The sequence below is a fragment of the Cryptomeria japonica genome, chromosome 8, assembly GCF_030272615.1.
Source record: "Cryptomeria japonica chromosome 8, Sugi_1.0, whole genome shotgun sequence".
Lineage (NCBI taxonomy): Eukaryota > Viridiplantae > Streptophyta > Pinopsida > Cupressales > Cupressaceae > Cryptomeria > Cryptomeria japonica.
Genome location: NC_081412.1, coordinates 279,684,198 through 279,709,545, shown reverse-complemented (window position 1 = coordinate 279,709,545; position 25,348 = coordinate 279,684,198). Strand labels below are relative to the sequence as shown.

The window sequence follows — 25,348 nt, the reverse complement described above, 5'->3', positions numbered from 1 at the left end:
TCTTTAATGGCCATCTTATTTAGTTTATATTATTTTTTAATTTGTCTTTAGTTAATGATTGTTTCATTAAGAAACATCATATTTGTAGATCTATTTAAGGAGCCTTCGTCTTCTTTGTTTAATATGTCAATTATTTAAATAAATATTGATGACATGTAAGCAAATTTGGTGTAAAAGCCAGTTTGTGAAGAGCTTTGATGATGATATTTTTTGTATGATAGTGTTTTGAGACAACAATTATTATGAGTTTTGTATGCCATGATGTTGGTCACTTGATACAGAGGTTCGAGGATAATTGCATGATCAAGAGATCTTGTTCATTTCAATTCATTGATTCTTTGCACCTATCAAAATAAGGTGTATTCCTATTGGCAGTTTGTATGATAATGTGTATCTCGCCTTGAGATAGTGAGTCTCAGTAATGCAAGTCCTTTGTATCTTGCCCTAGGCTGTGCGCCTTAGTATTGCAATTCCTATCAAGTGTTGTAAGCTCTTTGGCCTTGAGCCTAAAACATTGTAATTAGTTACTCATATTGTGAGTCTGATTCTCACCGTGGTTTTCCCCTGTTCAGGGTTTTCCACATAAATATGGTGTTCATGTGTTCATTGTGCTTTTTGTTTTCATGTTTCATAATTGAAACAATAAGTCAATCGTGGTTTGAATTTTTTAAAATTAGAAGTAACATATTTTAAGGTTCAGACTAATTCACCTCCCCTCTTAGTCATGTGTTGTGTTCAACACATCTAAAATTCATAAAGATAACATTCCTCTTAAAACAACATTTATACCACTATTTCCCCAACTTACAAAATAGTTCCCTTACCTAGCTAATATAAACCCATATCCAATTCAGAGGATAAGTTCCATAATCAAAGATTGTCCATTTTATCAAAGAACAATGTAGATTATGAAAATTTGTTGGTCATCTTGAATATGACGTCCTTAATTACTATAGTCATTGTTAATTAATCCATCGAGATAGACACCAAACCAATAATGAAATAATTTCATTTGTCAAATTGGGCCTAAGGGTCAAATTTTTCACTTTCCAAGGTGTGGTCTATGAACAATCTAATGGGTTCACCATGTGATCCTCATTATATCCTATCATAACTAACCTCTACATGGGAAATTTTAAAAAGCTATCTCTAAAATCCTCCCCCCTTAAATTGGAACAGTGAACACATTATGTTGATAATGCCAACATATGCTAACTTGATAATGTTATTCAAATAGAGAAACTCCACTTTCACTTCAACAAAAATATTGACTACACCAAGTTCACTAAATAAATAAAAATAATAATCAACTCCCATTATTGGACATCTTTCCATCAAGAAAGTGGATGTTTCCTCACTCTCATATCTTTATAATTCCACCCACATAAGCGTCTATTTCCATGCTTCTTCACACCATCCTATCCAAAAATAGGTGTCCTTAAAATTCTAGTCACTGAGGCTTTCCATATTTGCGATGAGAAAAACCTTAACTAGGAGCTTCCCAACGTATCCAAGGTTTTCAAATTAAATGGGTATCTTAATGAACGCATAACAAAAGTACATAACAAATTCAATCTTGCTTAAGTTATAAATCATTAGACTCGGACTCTCATGTTATCCATGTTGCTACCCTCCCCTACATAGTAGTTATCTCTAATACGATCACCAAATCCTTTTTAGAAAACGGCTTTAAGCATGCCTTCAAATCATGTACTATTGTTAGAAACCTTACCCCATCCACCAAATATAATAGAGACATTGTACTCAACTTGAAGGTCTATAAGTTTGATTATTCTTGTGGGACTCCATACATTAGTGATACGAGTCACTCTAACAACATTAAAATCAAGGAGTATGGTACTAACATTAGACATGAGAAGATTGTAAGTTTTCCTTGTGAAACACTTCTTTAATATGAAGCACTAAATTCACACCTATAATCCTTTTTTAAGTTCTGTCCAATCTAACTCACCATATCTTCAATTTCTCTCTACCTCTCCCCCTCTCCCCATTTTCTTTCTCGACTTGTCTCCCCATATTAGGTTCCCCTCTCATTCTTTTTCATTCTTATGCCTCCCCCTTCTCCTATCCTCCCCTTCCCCCTCACCCTCTTTCTTCTCCTTATCTTGTTTCCTCTCCTCCCCTAACCTTTACTTGAGGACTACTCTCTCTTGTCTCCATCTTTATGTCTCCTTTCAACATGTTCATTGCATGTCATTGTTCTTCATGTACATTCAACTCTTTCTCTTCTCGCATCCTAGCCCATCCTTTGCTACGATCCAATTTGCCAAATTTACTATTCTTTTCATTAATTGTAAAATTGGGTTTATTTTTCAAGTCAATTTATTTTCTTTTATAATATTTAATATTATAATAAATTCATAAAAATAAGTATAAATATTTACTATGGTGAGAGGTATAACTACAAAAGGGATGAAGTGCAATGTTAACTAAAACTAAAACATAATTAACATACATATAAGTTTAAAACTATAAAAATAACTCTTAAGTAAATACAATAAAATATAATAACCTAAAGTAAATAGAAGTAAAATAATTTTTTTTAATATTGATAATAGTGAGTAAAACAAATAAAACAAATTTAAAGAACACTTAAATAAAATAAAATTCTTCCAATAAAAATGAAAATATATCAAACAATGTAAATATATGTGATAAATTGATTGAAAAATAGGGCATAAATAGGGCATTTTGGAAAGATATATATCACCATATTTTAGATAGATTCTTTAAAAGCTAGATATGGTAATAATAATTTAGTTTCAATATACGTATTTATTTGTAATTTTGGTTTTAATGTATCTATTTTTTTTAGAACTTTTGATCTTTTGTGAGAGCTATTAATCACGAGGCTATAACAAGGGACCATTTCCAAGATGAATGAATATTCAGAATAACATTTGTCAGGGAGGGGACCTCATCCCCAACATGAATACTCATAATAAACATCCACAAACACAGGTTTGAAACTTGGTAGTAAGAATCACAACACAAAGAATTAACCATTGTACTATGTCATCACCAACAATTTTTTATCTTTTTAAAATTACAATAGACTATATGAAATATTATTGAAAAAATTATACATAATTTTCGACTAAAATTATTACAATTCATTACTCAGATTTGTGAAAAAAATAGTTTTATAATCTATACTATTTTTACGGCTTCTTAATTGCAATAGAATATGTCCAATGACTAGTTAGAAAATGATACACAAATTTTCACCTCTCCATTTTTATTATTATAATAGAATAATAAACTACAAAGAAAGACGTAATTTTTTTAGCGGAAATATTACAGAATATAGAAAAATAGTAGTCCATCTTTTGCTCCACATACTCTTTACACTTACATGTCAGGGACGTGATTAAAATGAATCATTCCAGCTTACATCCTTGGTACCGTAGAAGGTGCTGCATCCTATAATTAGGAATGATGGTTCTAGACGGGTGGAGTATGATTTGTCTAGGGATAGAAGCCCAAGGAAAGGTGAAGGTGAATTTTGAAACGTGGTAGAGGGAAATAGAGTGCAGTAAAAAAGTGGTGGTAGCGGAGGATACAAACTGCTGTGAGGTCTGGGATGCGCCATCAATTACCCTAAACGATGGGGCCGGGGCCATCCTGAGGTTCAACACTACCCTCATAACAATCCAAATACAAGGTGCTTCTTTTCGTGGCATAACCAATTCATTATCCCCAACCATCATGGATCTCAAGGGTGGGCAAGATGGCGTGGGGGATCCCAGAGGCAGGTGGAACTGGCAGGTTGCAGGTTTTGAACCCAGAACCGCACTCGATCAGTACCACCAGGAAGAGGAGGATGAGAGGACTCCAAGGTATTCCACATCAACTATGCCTCCTCCACCTCAACTTTTGAGGCACAACCTTTTTGTCAAGGTCCACCAATTGAAAGAGCAGCTCCTGGTATGTTTTTCAATGCCCATCTACTTTGTTTTTGTCACAATATCTCAAGCTCAATAGATACATTCTAAGACTCACACTTGCGCCGACATATCACATCTGTCAGTTCTGGATTACGGAAATCGCCTCAACACCCTATTGTTGTTTGCATGTTTCTCTTTCATACCTCCATTAAACAATAGCTGACATTGCATTTGTATTCTCTGGGCTTTCTGGTGAATTATTAAGCGTGAACGTGGTCTACCCAAGCTTGTTTTTGACAAAAAAAACACCCTTTTCCTATAAGTTACTTTGACCAGTGTATCAAATTATGCGATGATTTATGATGATTCTAGTGCATAGTTTCTGGTCAATCTTCATTTACCCATACTGAGGATCCTACACAGCACCCCAAATTTCTGACAAGTGCCGAGGAAATACTATTTATTTTGCTAGGATACTGTGATAAAGACAAGCTTGTTTTAGTAAAGACCTGAATTCAATGAAGGATATAAGTGAAGAATAATCACAATATCTGTTCAGATGCTTCTGTCAAATTTATTTCTGCTGGCTGATGTTTCATATAGCCATTTTCTTCCAAATTTGGTGTCAAGTGTATTTATCTGCACACATGGATGCCGAGAGCAATTTGCTTCTTTTGACACTGATTGATTGCTATCGATTCATGGGATTGATTGATAATATGAAGATGGGATTAGTTTCATTTGTATTATGGCCAGTACTGTGTTTTTAGGAGGACTTCGCAGAAGATTTTCTTGTGACAGCTATCTGGCAAGAACCACTTTGTTATTAGGTCATAATCATTAAATTCATCATAACTTTACAAAGGAGGCTGTTGTACATGCTTGAGGTGATAGCTGGGAAAACTGTGAGCAATATCAAGCAAATGCCTTTTGCTAACTGCCAAATTTGATCAAGTTCAGTTTTTGCAATCGTTTAGGAGTCCAAACTGATAGTTAATGTTCTGTACAAAAGAAGTACTTCGAGTACCTAAATGCGACATCTTTGTTGCCAAGAAATACGAGGAAAAGTAGTTGTAGTCAGTTGATATTGATAGTCAACAGTTTAAATATCTAGATTGTTAAGATTTGAATCTCCTTAAAATGAATGAAATTCATTATATATCATCTTTTTAAAGTTTCAGAGATAGTAAGCAAGCCTGTTGCCTAATATGGGTTCAATAAGCTGATGCTTAATTATAATATGATGTACAGCTTGCACCGCTCATCCTTCACTGCTCTTTCATTAAAGCCTCTATATTTTGATCCATTGTCTAATAGTCTCAGACACTAAGGGGTACATTTTTTATGCCTCTTCTTTCAGTGGTCTGCCACAGAGTCTTCCTGTCTTTTCCTCATTTTAATATGTAATAAAGTTGTCCTATATTTACAAACTGTGGATCTGTTTTACAAAACTGCTATTGATTTTGAGCATTCATGGTTTCCTTCAACATCATCAATATGAAGAGAAATTAAAGTGGCTTGTACTTCAGAAAATCAAAATTGATAGTTGAAGGGTTGCCTCATTGCATTTTTGGCAGAAGCTGCAGAAAAATCAACATTTGGATATGGAATGATCAAAATATTTATAAAAGAGGGTCATTAAAACCTGCACTTGTGAAAAACATTTTATTGACGACTTTTGAATAGATGGACAACTTGCAGAAGTACATGAAAACTGCATCGTCTTTTTTTGTTTGTTAAAATTAATGTTATAAATTTTTAATTGATAACTAGGAACCACTATCACAAAGAGCCAAAAGGAAAACTAGAACAGACAAATGCCAGCAACAAAACAAACTAAGACAACACCAATCTGATGGGCAAAGACAACTAAAAATCATTTTCAGTGTCCTCCAAATTGACTGCTGACAAAATTTTATTGTTCCTATTATGGATATTTGGAGTACTCATCCATGTGAATATGCCTATGAATACTCTGAGTATCATTAAGAGTAAGGTGCATATGCTTGCAGATGATTTCTATCTCTCTGAGTTACATTTGATTGCAAGTAAGGCATTGAGGATTTCTCCCAATATTTGGCATCTGTCATTAGCTTCCTGACCTATCTTGTGGACATGTTTATTCATACCATCGATCAGAGGAATCTCCATACCAAGGTTATTGTGGTCATTATCATGATTATTATGGATCGACATGCCAATCTTTTGCATTGAAGACTTCATGTTGTTTAGAAGCTCAATAATATGGAAGCGTTCTTTCTCCATAGCAGACTTTGGCAGTGCTTGAGAAGTGGAGGACTGCCCATTCCTATTATTAGAGTGGAAATTGTTGCCACCTACAAAAGGTTTTTTGATATGCATATGCTCAATGCTGTCCGCTTTACATTTTCCTTTTTTTGTTAAAGTTCTTACAAAGATTCTCCTGGATACTTGGGTGAAGATTACTAGAATCATCTACATGCTGATTCTGGGATGTAGGCTGAGCCACCCTGTGCTTACTGGGATGCCTTCCAAGGCTGATGTCTTTTTAACCAACAACTCATCAGCAGAAGGGAGCTTCTCTTGCTCAGATCCCAAGATTTTACTTTTTGGAGATTGTAAAATTTATTGGCACATTTTGGCATTATAAATGCATTGAATATAAAGTGTCACACATTGTACTTGGTGGTGGGTCTTGGCCAAGTAATAACAGGGTGTACGTGTGATTTCTGTCTTCTATCTTTCCTTTCTACATCATGGATTCTCAACTTAATCCAATTCTAGTACCCTATAACTATTTTGTATGGAAAACAAAAATGACAATGTTGCTAAGGGGCAAAGGGTTGTATGGGATAAGTCAATGAATTGAAACAAAACCCAAGGACGTTGAAAAGATAAAATGGTTTAACAAATGTGATGATGTCTTTGGTTTCTTGTGCCTAGTTGTGTCTCTTGATTTACTCTTTCATGTTCAAACATTAGGCACACATAAGGTTGTGTGGGATATGCTTGGAAATTTGTTTGGACAAATAGGTGAGATTAAAGTTCATCATTGGAGGATGGACTCATACATTTGAACTTGAAGTATTGTAAAATTGACAAAACAGATACTCAATTTTGAAGTATTGTAAAATTGAGAAAAAAGATATGCAAGTAGTGCTTAGTGTGCTTTTTAAGATTGGACTTGATTATTTTGTGTATGTTTCTACCTTTGATGCTATTAAGTTTGCCTTAGGAACATGGTTTACAATGCCCAATTTTGATTACATTACTGTTGAACTCATTGCACAGCAAGACAAACTCATAGAGATGGGCAATCTAAAATCTTTAAAGGCACATGGTTTGGTGGCAAATTTGAGCATTAAAGGTATAAGAAATATTTTGGCAACAAGGAGAAGAACAAAATGATAAGTCCAAAGAAAAATGGCATAGAGAAAAATAGAATTGAAAATCCTCCATTGCTTTCAAAGTAGAATTTGAGACCTCTTTTAAAGGCAACAGTCAAAATAAAGAGAAGGTCAAATCATATTGTAAGAAATCCGGTCATGATGAACACAAATGCATGAATAAACAGATAGAACATTTGGTAGATATTCTCTACAAGCATAATATTAGTTTCCCAAATTCCTTCTCTAAGGGCTCATTTAATTTTGGATCTTCTCAAATGGAGTCTAAGGGAAAAAGAAAGGTGAAGGCTCTTGTAGCAGTTCAACTTCATGCTCTAGGACATGTATAATTGACTTGGTTGCACCACATGGATCCATTATAGGATGAGTTCTCATCTTTAGAGCTTGGTGAATGTTGCAAATTTTGATTGGTGGTGGCTCTTTAGTCAATGTTTATGGGAGAGGGTTTGTTGACATGGGTGAGGGAAATTCCCATGATGTTATATGTGTGCCTTCTTTGTTGACGAATCTCCTATTAATATATTGGATCACTCACATTGGTCCAAGTAAGCAAGTTGAGTTCTCTTGAGATATAGTGGTGATACAAGAGTGTAGAGTGACACTATAGTGGTAGTTGGGAGGGTATATCATCATTCTTGTTTGTATGCCTTCTCATATTTTGTTCCTAATACTCTTTCTATGACACTTTTATGATTGTATGAGTAGATTGTGTCAGTAGATGACTTTTATCAATACACACGGGTCCAATTCATTCAATAGAAGAGAGATGTTTGAGAACTTAGAGGACTTTAAAGTACTTGTTGAGAAACAATTTGGGAAACCATCAAAGCTATGCATTGATAATAGTGATATGTGAACCATTGGTTTAAGCAATTTTGCACTATAGAGGGTATTGACTTACAACACAGTTCCATACAACTTTAGCATAATGGTGTTAAAATGTCAATGAATAGATCATTGAGAAACATAAGGCCTTGGATCCATATAGTAGGTCTTGCATATTTGTGGGCTATGTAGATGGTGTTAGGGGCTTTGCGTCTTGTCACTCACAAGTTGTTTATTGAGAGAACTGTTTGTTTTGATGATTATCTCAGATACTTCTTCACCATCTACTTTTGTATTGCGTTCTATTGATATAAGTGACAACATTTTTAACAATTTGGATCCTCTTAGGTACATTCTTGATGATCAGGATTCGGCTCCCTCTCCACCAATTGATGAGAGTGTTGAGGAGTACTCTGAAAGGCACATAGAAAATATCTTGAGGGGGGGGGGGTGGGTGGGTGTGTGAATCAGTATTTTAAAGTTTTTACTTTTAAATGCACGAAACCACATAAAACATAGAAAGAGCAAACATCAAGATGCAAACACCGAATTTCACGTGGAAAACCCTTTTGCGTAAAAAACCACGACATATCAATAGATTTCAATTACCAAATGAGCACCAACTCAGAAATACATGAGCGAGCACCAACTCAGAAATACATGAGCGAGCACCAACTCATTGAGAGCACCAACTTTGATTACATAAGTGAGCACCAACTCACTGAAAGCATGAACTCTCCTCGAAGCACCAACTTTGTTCAACTTTTTATTATAGATATCAGACTGAAATCAACAACAATTGCACAAATTAATCTTCATGCCATACACTTGTAATCTGCAGCTAGGGCTCAGTAAAGTCCAGTATTTATCAAGAACAAATAACTCCACAACTTCGACTCAATAGCCATGCACACTTTTTCATTCAAAAAGGACTATTTCAGAATCTTCAACTCTATATCATCTCCTGCAAAACATTCCACTCACCAAAACAGAGTAGAGTCTTCATTAAAACTCATATCATACCCACTGCGTAGTAGTGCCTCCTAAATGTTATGGTATATACACATGTGCAGGTCAACATATGTTCTCAACATAAACTCAAAAATTTGATAGATTAAAAAACATGTTATCACAACAACAACAGAAAATCAATTCGTATATAATTAGCAAAAGCCCCATTTTCTCCAAAGTCGTCTTGTATATATGACGCGATAGTCAAAAGAAGGAAACTTATTACCATGCGATAACCTGAAAACGTAAACCTCAAATACGAAACTGTGTATTCACCAAGAGGAATTTCTGTTTGGTCAGAAAGGCATTACAAAAGCTGAAAACAGCCCCACTCTCTTACGCCCCACACTAAAAAAGAAATTGTTTTAATTAAAAATGCTAGACATAAATTTTTGACGCATATGAGATGAAGGCAAACTAAAAATAGCCACCGTTTTCAAGAGACTACACAGTCCATAAATGAAGTAATTGTGTCTTTTTTCATCGACATATTTTGAAGAGTCAACCTTCAAAGGATGACGTGGCAGATACTTTTGACTTGGCACAAGAAAGTAGACAGGTAGGCAGGTGAATTGGACAAGCAACCAGCTCAAGCAGACACCCAAGCAGCTCAACTAGGCAATCAAGTAGCTCAAGCAGGCAACCGAGTAGCTCAAGCAGGCAACCGAGTAGCTCAAGCAGGCAACCGACCAAGTAGCTCAAACAGGTAGCCAATTATCTCAAGCACACAGCTAGGGAGCTGATGAAAATTTGATGAATAATCAGCAGCTTGACTAGTATTTCATTCCAATTCTCTTTTCAACAAACCTTTTACATAAACGACAAAATAAACAACATACTCAACTCCATCTCCTAGTCTCCATTTTGATGTCAAGGAATTTCTTTTTTCTTGTACTATAACATTACTTTGAGTTAGATAGACTTTGTAGATAGTTGATGATTCGGTTGGGGATCCTTAAAATCCTAGGAGAACAAGATCACAATTTTAGGTGCATCCTCATGTTGTCGTTACCTCAACTTTTGATTTATAATTATTTCAAGAGCTATCAAGTATTGTTGAGTGGGATTGAACAATGGAGGATTATAGTTCCTTGATGAGAAACTACAATTGGGATCTTGTCTTCCTTCTTAAGGGAAGGGTACTTGTTTGATGGAAGAGGATCTATCAGTCAAAGATATTAAATTTCCACAGTTCATGATGAATATTATGATAAGCTTCTGGATTCAACTGTGTATTTTGTTTGCATCAATTTGAAACAAGTTTCCCTCCCATGAAGGGTATCAATCAAAGATATTAAATTTCCACAGTTCATGATGAATATTATTAGATCAAATTTTGTAGGGAATAGTTTAGTTGATAAGTTCAAAGCATGACTGGTCACAAAGGGGTTTTCACAAATTATTGGTATTGCTTTCATTACAACCTTTGCCCTGATTGGAAAGGCAAACTCCATTCGTCTCACACTTGCTGTTGTTGCAACACATTGTTGGGAGGTTCATGAGATGGATGTGAAGATTGCTTTTTTTCTCATGGATCTTCAGGAGGAGGTTTCCATGGAATAACCATAGGGATTTTTACAATATCCCTCCATGGCTTGTAGGCTTGGGAAGTCCATCTTTGGCCTCAAATAGGCTCCTTGGGTTTGGTACGATAAGATGGATTCCTCTCTTCTCATAGTCGGATTTTCTAGGTGCCATTCTAAATTGAATGTCTACATCTTGCAGCAGAATGATACACTCTTGCTGCTGGTTTTGTGTGTTGACAACTTGCTCATCACATGGATTTCTTCATCCTCAGTTGGGGTTGGGATTAGTATTGCATAATCCAAGTATGCACTTGATTTTCTATGAAGGCTGAATCCATTCTTTTTTAGAGTCAAACTTGAGGCACAATGTTTTCCACCTTTGGTTGATGGTATCATGGCACCTTGTTAGCAGCCTCATATACTTGATTCACACACTGACATTCAATACTTTGTTGGTATGGTCTCTTGCTTTGTGCAAAAGCCATATGAGTTACATTAGAAAGCAACTAAGGGGATTTTTTTTTTTTGACTATATTTTAGGGCACTCATAGGTACAAGATTCACTAAACAATTGGGATTAATATAGCCTGGTTGCGTTTAGGTCTTGTTTGTTTGTTGAGCAAGAAGCAACATGCCATTGCTCTATCTTCTATTAAGGCCAAGTATTGGGTTTTGTGAATGCCATCACTGAGGCCATTTGACTTTACCACATCCTTTTGAATTTGGCATTCAAATTAATCAACCATGTACCATTTATTGTGGCAACTAGAGTGCTATATAGATCTCAAGGAACTCAATTCACTATTAGTGGACCAAACACATTGAGGTGCACATGTACCATGCCAAAAACTTGATTTAGGGGCAAGTTAGAGTTTATTGCAATTGCTTCACCAAACCCTTCACATAAAACAATTTTCTTGTTGAGGGTAGGGGGAGGCAGGGGGCTTCTTCTTTGTGAGGGGAAATCTTCTGTACATGGGTATACCTAACATGGATACACATTTGTTGAGACCCATTTTTTACCCACTTGAGTTATGCTTAGGGGTGTGGTGGTATAGGTTTTATTTCATTTTGTCATGCATTTTCCTACACCTAGGTTTAGCTTGCATAGGCTTGTCTTGGAGTGAGTCATAGAAGATGACACATCAACATATTTCATAGGAGTTACTCTTTCCTCTTTTAGAAATTGAAAAGTTACACTTCCTATCAAATGTATTTACCACCTCCTCTCTTGCACATTTCTTATAAATATACTCACTTATGGCATCTTGCATTTAATGCTTTGCATGTATTTGCATCTTGATTAATGGGATACCATTATTCTTCTATTTTGTTTAGAACGTAGATGTTTGTGGGTAATTCCATTACATCAAGTCTTGGTTATTGCTTTCTGCAAAATCTAACAAAGTTACTTCCAAATTTGGTCCTGTAATTTATTGATATTATTGAATATCTTTTTACATCTTTCAACCCATAGTTTTGAAGTGATCGCAACTAGAATAAGGTTCCATTGATCAAGAAGAATGCTTGATGATGGACTTGTCGAAGCCTTTAAATGACTTGAGAGAGTATGACTAAAGAACCACAAAGAATTGAAATAAATTAAGAATTTGTAATAAATATCCTTGCATAGGGGCAATGAAAAGTCGAGGACGTGGTTGACCTCTTCTTCAATGGAAAGTTGTATTTGACATTTTCTTGGCTAGTTGTAGGAAATCTCTGGCCGTAGGCCACTCTTTAGAGAACCATACCATCAACGATAAACTATAGGAATAATTCGCCCTATCCTTATCTAGAATGTTGAGTTTGCCTTCACTCAATGTGTAGGATCCATTTCCATTCCCATTCCAACCTAGAGCATCCTTACTCAAGTTGCTTCTTGGTCTAAGACCAATAAGAAGATTGACATTTTCGAAGGTTTCATCTTTGTGATCATTTGAGTATAAGATCCTTTTCTTGTTTATGAAGCTGATTCCTTCTTTCACAATTTCATTTTAGTAATTGCAAACCTTGTTTTCTCGTATATTAGAATTTTGGAGCTATAAGGAGTCATAAGTTCTATTTTGGCACAAGGAAAGCACATGGATCGACATGTACTTCTAGAATGTTAGGATTTTACTTGCAAAATATTATGAAATTGAATTATAGAATAATAACATTTGAGAAGAATACAATGCTTAGAAAATAGCTGCAAATATGCTTGTATTGATAATGAGAATTGTAGGCCTCCTTAAGGTAGCATCCTTCTTGAGAGCAAAGCTTGATTAAAAAATATGATTCCATGACACTATAATTATTTTTTTGATAACCTACAAATATAGTCCAAACAAGTATTTGAGCTAATTGACACTAAGACTTAGCTCCTTATGAGCAACACAATACTTAGCTTCTTAATAGCATTAATGTTTAGATAATAACTTAGAAATTCCTATTATAAACCAAATAGTGGAAGTCCAAGAGTCATTGCTTAGAATTCCACCTTAGATGTCATTTCAGAGAGTTGAAATTGGGTCTCTATATTCACAATCCAATGCTTCAACCTCTTGATCTCAACTGATTGGACAATTCCAAGATAATATTTGTTCTATTACAACATCAGCATAAAATTATTAAAAAGAGTGACTTACAAGATACGACTGATGTGGAATAAATCCAAACAATATAATATTTACTACATAACTCCACTATGACTATTTCAATGCTTAAAATAGTTAGGATGGTTGGGTTTGACATATCCTCCTTTGGAAAGCCTTGTCTAGAAGGCTTGAACTTGAGAAATTGTTGTTAAATTTGGTGGAGAGGTTCCCAAGTGGTACTTTAGTTGCAATCCTTACCAATAAATCAAAACACTTGTAATGTTGTGGTTACAAAGTTAACACAAGTATTGGTTTGTTATAGTTGCATATTCAAGGAGAGATCTTCCTTCATCCAATTTAGGAAGTGGAGAAAATTTAAAGATGTTGGCCAAGGACCTTCTTTAGACATGAGACATGGAAAACAGGGTGGATCCAACTTGTAAGCCACTTCACCTACCCACTATAGTATTCAGAAGGGTTAATAGAACATAGACACCAATTTTTGACTATTGATAAGCTTGAGGGACATTTGCTTATACGGCTAAAGATGTAGGAAAACCATGCCCATAATAGTGAATGCACACTTAGAATGATGATGATTGGATTGTTGTTTCATATGGTTTTAAGCCAATGCCAAGTTGTGCTTGAGAGTTTGTATAAAGAGACTTGTGTGTTGAGAGTTGATTGAACAACTTTTGATTGGAACTATTGGGCAAGTAGGAAGTGATGTAAGGTGGAGGTTGGCCATACAGTGCTTCATGGGGCATCATCTTGGTCGAAGAATGATTGGAGGTGTTGTACCACCATTCTGCAAAGGGTAGCCATTTAGCTCAATGAGCTTGCTCTAAAGCAAAGCAACGTAAATAAGTTTACACGCATTTATTGACTATCATTGTTTGAATTTTAGTTTGTGGCTGGTATGCCAAGCTCATCTTAAGTTCTGCTCCTTGCAACTCAAAAAATTCTTGCCAAAAATTACTAGTGAAGGTGGGGTCATGGTCATAGACAATGGAAGTGGGTATACCATGGAGGTAGAAGATTTTTTTTTTGATCAGTGAAGTGCAAGGATTTTTAGCCTGGCCCTTGCTCTAGGTGAGGCCACAAACAGGGATCTCATCCTCGACATTAATGCATTTCCTCCTCCTCTTTCACGTCCTCCTTCTTCCTCCTCTTTCACGTCCTCCTTCTTTCTCCTCTTTCATGTCCTCCTCTGTCATGTCTCCACCACGACCAATGTCTCCTCCTTCACCACTAGCGTTTCTATAACCGGCATCACCTCCACATTGATAGCCCAGACCTGACATGAATACCGTGTGAGCCCAGTGGGGATTTGAACCTTGGTTGTACCATCAACAATGCAACCACTTAACCATCACACTACATGATGAACCCCCATGGAGGTAGAAGATTTGGTCAAGGAAGATATAGGCAATGGTAGAGGTATGACATGAATGGGCTAAAGGACAAAATTGGCATATTTGGAGAGGTGATTAATCACCACTAGAATGATGATTTGCTACCAGACTTAGACCGTCCTTCAATAAAATCTATGGGTTTGTTAGTCCATTGTGTTGCCAAAATTGGCAATAGTTGTATAGTGCTTGGAATTGGGATAATTTTACCTTCTTGTCTTTGGCACATAGTGCATGTCACAACAATTTTTTGATGCCAATCCAAAAGAAAGTGGGTTTTATATGTTCACATGTCTCGAGGATTTTGGAATGTTTTGGTGAAGGGGCATATGTAATTCATTTAGTAGTGGGACTTGAGTAGAATTTTTAGAAAGATCAATTTTTCCTTTGTAGTGCTAGGCTTAGTTGTGGGATCATTTGTTATTTGTTGAAGAAGTTGTCAAAATGGCACAACTTGTTGCCATTCTTGTTGGACTTTTTATAATCAATCTAGAGTTGGGAAGGATAAAGCGAATAAAATCCCTTGGTCCTCAAATATTTAGGAAAGGACATCAACCACCACATTCAATTTCCCCTTTTTGTAGATAATCTCATTTAGTACCCCACTTTTGTTGTTTTGGAGAGGAGACATGTTCTAGGAAGTACTTGAGGTTATGATGATCTATATTGATATAAAATGGTGTCCCACTAGATAGCCTCCATTTATTGACATCATGAAGAATGTCGAACAACTCCTTCTCGTAAGTTTATTTGGGATGATATTGCCTAGCTAATACCATACTAGTAAAAGCTAGTGGTCACACCTCTTGCATTAAAATGGCTCTAATGCCACTACTTGACGCATCTTTCAATGGTAGAAAAGGTTGGGTAGCACAAATATTGGTGTACAACACATAGCATGCTTGAGGAAATCTAAATCCATATTTGCTGCTTCCTACATATCAATGCATTTTACATGGCAGTGAGTGGAGTGATATTCTACCACAACCCTTGACAAATTTATTGTAATAGCTAGTGATATGCAAAAATTCTCAAAGCCTTAAGAGAGTTTGGGTTTTTGGTCAATTCTTCATGTTTTATATTTTTTTAGGGTTGACGTGGGGTGCTTAGGTCAGACCATGGGCAAACCCAAGGTTGTCTTAGACTCGAACCTATACTAGAATTGTATTTTTCATTTTTGCAATATTGGGCTTGAATAAGAGAACCTCGTAATGTAGGATTTTAGATATTCAAAGAGAAATTGATCCAAAGTTTCATCATCTTTAGACATTCATGGCATATGTGGGTGTCGACAATTCCTCTAATGATCAAGTTGTCATTGGTCAAGATTCTAAATTGTCATAGAAGCCATTGAAACAAGATAACTTTGTGAGTGAGGTGCCAAATCCAAACAAAGTGGAAGGTTTTATTGCTAGAGGATCAATGAGGGCAGCAAAGTAGAACCAATACGAACTAAGTACTGAGTAGTTGAGTTGAGGCTCCCTTGGATAAGTTTATCCCCTTCATTTGAAGCAAGGGCCGTAGGTTAGTGGATCTTGTTTCCAAGATTCATTCTCCAATTGATCGAGTCCTTGATATCAGCCGAAGGAACCTTGTTTTTTTGACTAGACTAGTTGATTGAGCTTGGTGATTTGCATAGTTTGCAATATGGTTGAAGAAGGTTTTAAGGTATAAGGTGAGTGTTGGGAGCATTGGCAAGGATGGAGTTCTCTTTACAAGGAATGCTCTACCATTACTTGGGAGTCATAAGACTTGTAATTTGTGATGCTGGAAGAAATGCAAATCAAATTCCATATTTGAGAAGCACTGTGGATAGGGGCGGTTTTCTTAATGTTCAGGCTGCTAAGGCCTTTACCATATTTATGAACAACAACATCTTTCTAGAGATGGAAGGGAGGAGTTATAAGAGTCCATACCAATTTGGCTCTAACAACTTTGCTCTTGTAAAGGGCAGATTTTAAACCCAAGCTGCCATGACTTTTACCTTTGATGACATTCTTCCAGCTCACTAGGTCAAAATTTAATGTTAGTGTCTTGTTTTCCTGCTTGCCATTAGACATTTCAGACCTTTTTGTCAATTTCTTGAAGAATGTGTGAAGGGACATGATAAATCATAGCTGATAAATAGTGAGATCGGTGAGGACAGATTTTAATGGTAGCATAGTAGTAGATTGTAGGAAAATTCGTGATTTATTGCGAGATTTTGAATCTCAACATGAATTGTGATGTTTTTTGAAAATTGCACCAGAATTTCATAAAAGAGTACTACATTTTTTGCTTGCCAAAATCACATTTAATTCTTTTGGTATTTGCTATGATGTCATTCTTCTCCTTCTCATTAATGCTTCATTTGAGTAGGTAAATGTGTATTTCTATAGGCTCGAAGTAGTGAATCAATCTGTGTTCCCCAAGTGAGTTGAGAATGTTATGAATAGATGGTTGGGTTGTGATTCCCCACTGAGAGACACTGAACATCTATAAACCAAAGCAGAGTTTTCTATGGTTTGAGCTTTGTTTTCAGGTAGAATTTTTCATGGTTTGAGACCTTGTAGCATACTATTGGACCACCTATAGATTGGAAGCTTTCACCCACATAGTGAAGATTTGCAAAGATTAGCATAAGGCTTGAATCAAATTGGGAAGATATCTACCTAGAAAATCAACTATGAGGATTGGTTCTTTTTCCACATTCATGTGTTTGCACAACTTAGGCCATCTCACGATTTCTACAACAGGGATTAGATGTGAGAAAGAGACAACTCAAGTGGGCATTTATTTTTAAATTTTGTTTCAATTATAATTTTTTATTTGAACTTAAAAGATAATATTTAAAATTTATGGAATATTGTATTTATTTTAAATTTTAATTTAACTAAAATAAAATAAATTTACATTGTTGTATATATTTTTCTTTTATTTTTAAAATTTAAATTGGTATATGTTAACATTTTTTTAAAAGTTTTTTTGGTGAATTTTATTTTTAAAATTCTAATATCAATTTCAATCTTTTTAAAAACTTTTTTTAGTAAATAATGTAATTATTTCAAATTTTCATATTAAATGAAATTTAAATTATAAATTTTAAAATGTTATTTTATAAAACATAAAAACATTTTATGATTTCTTTTTTTCTTTTTCTTTTCTTATTAAGATTTAATCAAATTTTTAAAACATTTAAAAGGCTTTAATGCAAGTTTTTCTTTTTTTCCTTTATTTTGGTCATCATGCTGCATGACAAAGACTTTGCATGGGTATATTGCATGTCAATTTAGAGTATGAACAAATTTAAGTGTAATATTTTCTTCAAGGTATGCAACAAAAGGATTTCTAGTTTCAAATGGCATTTAGCAAAGCAACTAGAGCATGATGTGAAGGGTTTCCATTTATGTCCTCTGATGAATACTAAGAGGCGGGGGGTGAATTAGTATACCAAAAATTGCTGAACTCAAACACTTAAACAGTATAGCAGATAACCGGTATGACAGATTTACAAATAAACCGGTTAAGAAAATGCAAACCAAATAGCAAACAAAGCATTCACCCACAAAAGCACAATCACCATAACACAAGATATTTGACGTGGAAACCCAAATGGGAAAAACCACGTTTAGAAACTCACAAGTAACTATTTGCAGAATAGAAACCAAATCGGTTAAGGTCATACAATGTTCTTCACCAGAACAGATCCTGTTAGGAATCTAGATCTCTGTTAGGAGATAAGTCCTGTTAAAGACTACCTTGTGAGAGGATTTCAGATTCACAGTTGTGAACCACCTTGTTAGAGGATTTACAAAGGCTTTGTTAGGCCTACCCGGTTAAGGGTTTCAGACTTGTTGAAGATGTGAGTAATCAACAAGTGAGTGATCTAGATACTAGCATAGTATGCTTGGTTAGATCTTTGATAGCTCATTGTTAATGCATTTCAGCATTACTTCAGTCTTCAATATCACCACACTCCTACTCTTCACACAGACCTAATCTTGTCTTCTATGATCGCACATACAAAACCTCATCATCATTTAAAACCCTAGACATGATGTCCTTATAAAGGAGTCTGATTTCATGTCGGTCCAATAGGATTGAATTACAAGTTTCTAGGTTCAGTGCATCTAGACACATTTGGTAACACGACACAAAATCACCGCCAAAGTGTCGGTGGATGATAACTCATCACATAAATACCGGTTGGTAACTCATCACAGAGTAATACCGGTTCATACAATTTACCGATTATTGGTTGTCAAAAATGAAGATTGGAAAAATGTTAACTACCGCTTGAGATTCTCGAACCGCTTGAGGTCTTCATACCGCTTGAGATCTTTAGTCAATTTGGGACCGGTAAACATCTTCTGCAAAACACCGATAGTTTAAAGACTATACTACATAATACCGGTTGGAACAAATACCGGTTGAGCATAACTCATACATCAAGAAAGTGTACACAAAGCAAGTGTGTGTCCATCATTGACAATCACAACATCATCAAAATGCCAACAATCTCCCCCTTTGGCATTGATGGCAACACTTAGAAAATTTTTGACATCTAAGTGTTTTTACAACAAAAATATGCCATATGCAAAATTACTCCCCCTAAGCATATACACTATCCCTTTTGTAGAAATTACAACGTATACTACTCCCTTAAAGAGGTAACATGAAAGTATACATGAAATGGTAACATTCACCAAAATTTTAAATACTACTCCCCTTTTGCCAACAATGACAAAGTATTGCAAAATAACCCCTGTTTCTCATTATCATTAAATTGAGTAAATGTTTATGACAATAAGGAATGAAACTTGTCAAAAACAGATTTAAAATCTTGCAAAAAAGTCTTCATGGCTAATGACCATGACTCAAGTAATGAGGTAGCAACTTCACTTTCCGTCTGCATCTGAGATACCTGTTCTTCCATGGCATCAATAGTACTCATCTCTTGAGTTACCGTTAGGGCTTCCAGATTGAGAAAGCACTTCTGAAGAATTTGCAGTCTGGGTAATACGACCAGTTGAAGCTCCTGCAAATCTCTTGATCGATTGCTGATCTCCACTTCTATCTTGGTAGACTGAAGCTGATAACGATGAATTGTTTGCCCATATGTAGTGAAGGAATCATATGGCATCTTGAAGTTGCTTATGTATGCCTGCAAATCTGATTGGAGTTTATCTTTTTGTGTGAGCACATCATTGCAAAATAGATGGGGTTGGCTGATTTTGCTCAACAGGAGTTTGCCCTCATCCATAGCAACACTTATGTCCTTCTGTTGTTTCTGAAGTTGAGACCGAAGCTCATTCAGTTTCTTAACTAAGGCAGTGTTGAGTTCCTTTTCATGCTTCTTCTTTGCATTTGCTTCAACAACTTCTTCCAGGCATTGGACCTGGTCCTCTACAAAGGTACATAGAAGTTTCAGCTTTGACAAAGAGGAATCGGTACTAGGAAGGTTAGTACTAGGAATCAAACTGGTAAGAGTATCAACCGCAGTTTGAATAACATCTTGTTCCTTGTTCCTCTTCAATGCTTCCAATCATTCCTGTGCAAGCTTTATGCTTTGAAGGAGCTCAGATTCATTCGCAGATTGGAGATCAATAGGACTGGGGATGTCAACCGGTTTGGCTTGACCGCCGGTTGCCTTGGGAGTCTCCGCTTGTTTGGCTTGTTCTGCTTCCTTCTCCTCTGCTGCTTTTCTCTTTTCTTCTTCTTTCTTCCTTTGTTCCTCTCCTTGTTTTTTCTTCAGTTCTTCCTTCTTCTTATCTTCTTCCTCCCTTTTCTCCTCCTCTTTCTTCTTCTCCTCTTCTTTTCTTATCTCCTCTTCTTTTCTCTTCTCCTCTTTAGAGGTTTTGCCTTCTAGCAGCCTGAGTCTTCTTCTCATGAAGAAGAGACCTTTATTCTTGTCCATAATTTCAAATAATTCAGAACTGGAGGCATCAGGAAAGTACTAAGCAAAGATTTTCTCCCTTATTTCCTGTTCTTTCTTAATGGCAATGCGCCATTTATTGTCCAAAGAATTGTATAAGGAATCAGGTGTCATCGATCTAATTTTAGATGGCGACCGGTCATTTATACATAGATATTTTATCATTTCCTGCTCTACTTCTTCCTTCTCATTATCAGAAAAATCATCAAAATACTCTTTTAAGTCATCAAGCACCTTTTTTTTGATATTCTTTAAGGTCCTTTGACAATTTGTCAGAGGCTTATAAGAAGAGATGTCTATATTTACCGGTGCTGACGATGCAGGTGCATTACCGGTAGATTTAGCCTTCTTGCTTGATTGCCTGGTTCTCTTAGGCTGCACTTCCGGTTCGGTATCCTTTGACTCCGGTGAGTTATTTTTGGTCTTCCACTTCCTCTCAAATACTTTAGCGGGTGCAACTTGCGGTTCTTACTTGGCAGGTGACTGCTTGGTCACTTTTGGGCTGGCTGAGGTAATCGGTGCCGATACCGATGGCACTGCCTTTCCCTTTTTCACTGTAGGATCTTCAACCGGTGTTACCCTCTCTAAGTAGGTGCCGGTTCGCTTTTTCTTTGCATCTAAGGGTGAGGCAATCAGGGTAGAGGCATACCCATCCAACATGTCATACATTACTTCATACCCCATAGGTCCTACTGCTTCCTTTCTTGGCTCTACCGCTTCCATTATGCATTCATCTACCTTTATGATAAAGCAAATGTCATCTTCATATTTCTTTACAATATCTCCAGAAATCCTCATCCTTTGGCTCATTTTCCGCCTGAATTCATCAAAATATTTATTTAGAACCTTAGGATATCCGGTTCCTACCGCTTGGAGACTTTCCCTAATTTGCTTAGTAATCGGTTGGTCAGCAAACCATTGAATATCACCTACTCCAGGAAAATAGACCGACCAAAAGTTGTCCAAACCTGAATCTTAAAGCATTATCCTGTTTAATGGACTTTAGGTTCAATAGCAGTTGCTTCTGCAAACAGGTACACAAATCAAATGAGGCGTCTTCTTGAATCATTCTGTATGCGGCATTCACTGCAGCAACGGGGACAGAGTTTATTCTACTGGCATAAAACACCCGGTAGCCGATCACCATGCAGGCATACTTAACCAAGTCATCTTTGATGGGATTGACAGTCATTCCTCGTTGGTTGCTCAGAGAATCGGTGAGCTTAGTCATTTCAGTCTTGATGACCTTCCTTAAAGCTGGCACCTCACCAATGTTATAGAAACCAGTGACGGCATGAATTGCTTCTGGTGTGATATCATGCGTCCGCTCGAGGTACATTTTATCACCGTGTACTCTGCTCAAGATGATGCGGATGTGATCTTCCGTGAACTCTTCAAGAAAATAAACTGCATTGTGTAGTTTCTTCCTCTCTAGGATGCTGTATTCTGGTTTGATTTTCTTGTCATTCCCACAGAATAGACCTAGTTGGGAATGGATCACTAGGGATCCTAGGTCTTCCAATTTGCAATCAATATAAGCTGAAAGATCTTCCTCAACTATGACTCCAGCAGGTATCTGGGATAGGGCATTGTATTTCATCTTCTTTTGAATAAAATTCGCTGAGTCTACAGGTGCACTAGGACTGGAGTGCGATGCAGAAGCCATGATCAAATGATAGACAAAAATTTCGAGAAATACCTTCACACTTTGAAATTTAGGGTTTTGCAATGTCGCTCACAACACACCACTTCGATTGTTGGATTTCCGCTTTGATGTTCTTCACCTGATTGATTGAAAATGATCTCTGGATTCTTCTGCAAGATTTTGAATTCACTTTGAATTGCTTGACGAATTGCTCTTTATCGCTCTGCACTTGAAAATTCTTCGCTCGATAAGTGAAAATGACGTCAAAAATCCATTTCAAACGATCTTTCACCTACCATAATAAATGCTCCACCGCTAGGGTACAAACCCTAATTTTGCCTTTTACCGCTTCAAAATCTTCTGCCGATTGACAGGTAACGTATACCGATTAAGGTCTTTACCGATATAAACCAGGGGTTCAAATATTTCACCGATATGTTCCCCCTAAGCTTTTCTGAAGCTCAGTTTGCCGGTTCAGAGACTTCCACACTAGGTGCAAAAACCGGTTCATCTTGTGACACTTCTTCAGGTTTCTTTTTCCATGTTTTATTCATTCCCGCTTGAACGGTTTCAACATCAATCTTTCCTTCTGGAGTATTTGGTATATTATCCGATAGGTTCTTTCTCATTCTGCAGGTTTTGGCAGTGTGTCTCGGTTTGTTGCAATGATAGCATACCATTCCAGGTGTTCTCCATGGTCCATTGTTCATACTACCATTCTTCCTTCTGCATGTTGCAGCAGTGTGATCGCTACCATGATAGATCAAACAGGTTGCTCTCCAACCAGTTGCCGCTTGATAGCCACCACCACCTGACTGATGGTCATAGGCATTATACCGGTTTGGATTCCGGTTCACAGTGGGTTTCGGGATAACTCGTTGAGTCCTTGGAGGGTACCTCCCAGTGCTGTGCAAAACAGACCTGCATTCAAATGCTCTATGCCCAAACTTGTTGCATGCATAGCAGTTTCCATTGAATCTATTGGATCTAGGCTTATTGTTTAGAAAATAAGGAAAATTATTGTAGGCCTTATTTCTACACACATTAGCAGTATGTCCTTCCTTGAGACAATTAAAGCAAACGGGTTTAAACTTTTGCTTACCTTTATCCTTTGATGTTGGTTGCTTCTTTGATGCTACATCTTTTGTTCCAGAGGTCTCACCTTTTTCATAACCAAAGAAACCAAGTCTAGTGGTATTCTTTACCGGTTTTGCTGATTCAAGCTTTTGCTCTAGCTTAGCAGTACTCTAATTGAATTTGGCGAGTATCTCCTTTGTCTCAGTAAGTTCTTTGGAAATAGAAGCATTGGATTCCTTCAAGGTTGCATTCTCAGAAATAGCCATGTTTAGTTCACCTTGCATTTCTTCTTTTTCCACTTTACTTTCTTGGAGATGAGCGGTAAGGGCACTGATTTCTTGCTTCAGCTTGGAGATCTCATGATCTTTGTCTTTTACCAGATCTTCAACTTTCCTTCGGTTCTCAAGCTCTTGACACATTCTGATAGTCAGTCCTTCCAGTTCCCTTCTCAGGTTGGCATTAGATTCATTCAGTTTTTCAACTTCTTCAACTAGGGCATCCATGTCTGCTTCATCAGAAGACCTATTTTCAGTAAGCTCCATTAGTTTCTCAGCATGCTCTCTTCTTTTTGCCAGAGAGGCTTTGTACTTGACTTTTAGTTCATCATAGGCTCTCTCAGTCTGAGTGAGATGATGAGTAAGTTCCCTCACAGTGTATTCCCCCATATCTCCTTCCAAGTGGTTAGACTTATAGAAAGGTTGGCTCTGATACCAATTGATGAATACTAAGAGAGGGGGGGGGGGTGAATTAGTATACCAAAAATTGCTGAACTCAAACACTTAAACAATTTAGCAGATAACCGGTATGACAGATACAAATAAACCGGTTAAGATAAATGCAAACCAAATAGCAAACAAAGCATTCACCCACAAAAGCACAATCACCATAACACAAGATATTTGAGGTGGAAACCCAAATGGGAAAAACCACGTTTAGAAACTCACAAGTTACTATCTGCAGAATAGAAACCAAACCGGTTAAGGTCATATAATGTTCTTCACCAGAACAGATCCTGTTAGGAATCTAGATCTTTGTTAGGAGATAAGTTCTGTTAAAGACTACCTTGTGAGAGGATTTCAAATTCACAGTTGTGAACCACCTTGTTAGAGGATTTACAAAGGCTTTGTTAGGCCTACCCGGTTAAGGGTTTCAAACTTGTCGAAGATGTGAGTAATCAACAAGTGAGTGATCTAGATACTAGCACAGTATGCTTGGTTAGATCCTTGATAGCTCGTTGTTAATGCATTTCAGCATTACTTCAGTCTTCGATATCACCACACTCCTACTCTTCACACAGACCTAATCTTGTCTTCTATGATCGCACATACAAAACCTCATCATCATTTAAAACCCTAGACATGATGTCCTTATAAAGGAGTCTGATTTCATGTCGGTCTAATAGGATTGAATTACAAGTTCCTAGGTTCAGTGCATCTAGACACATTTGGTAACACGGCACAAAATCACCGCCAAAGTGTCGGTGGATGATAACTCATCACAGAAATACCGGCTGGTAACTCATCACAGAGTAATACCGGTTCATACAATTTACTGATTACCGGTTGTCAAAAATGAAGACTGGAAAAATGTTAACTACCGCTTTGTTCCTTTGTACTGCTTGAGATTCTCGAACCGCTTGAGGTCTTCATACTGCTTGAGATCTTTAATCAATTTGGGACCGGTAAACATCTTCTGCAAAACACCGATAGTCTAAAGACTATACTACATAATACTGGTTCGAACAAATATTGGTTGAGCATAACTCATACATCAAGAAAGTGTACACAAAGCAAGTGTGTGTCCATCAATGACAATCACAACATCATCAAAATGCCAACTTCCTCTAGATGTCACCTATCAAGAAAAGTATTCTATGGAAGTTCCTTCAAAAAATAAGGCAAAGAAGGCTAGAGTCAATCACTTGGATTAGGTAGCTCAACTAGAACAAACTTTATCAGATGAATAAATTTCTATGCCGTTGTCTGGATCACAAAGACATAACATAGGTGGGTGGAGCATTAACAACTTCTTTGCACCACATACACTACACCTGGAGCACAACCAACTT

At 36.6% G+C, this 25,348-nt stretch overlaps 1 protein-coding gene across 2 annotated transcripts in view; it reads left to right on the top strand.

Annotated features, from left to right (window-relative positions):
- The first annotated feature begins 3,336 nt into the window (after positions 1 to 3,336).
- LOC131070585 (kinesin-like protein KIN-14L) overlaps positions 3,337 to 25,348 on the top strand; it is a 153,291-nt gene continuing 131,279 nt past the window's right edge. For both annotated transcript variants that reach the window (XM_058006167.2, XM_058006168.2), the window contains exon 1: positions 3,337 to 3,948. In XM_058006167.2, the coding sequence (XP_057862150.1) occupies positions 3,730 to 3,948 (219 nt within the window). In that variant the 5' untranslated portion in view covers positions 3,337 to 3,729. The remainder of the gene's footprint in view (positions 3,949 to 25,348) is intronic.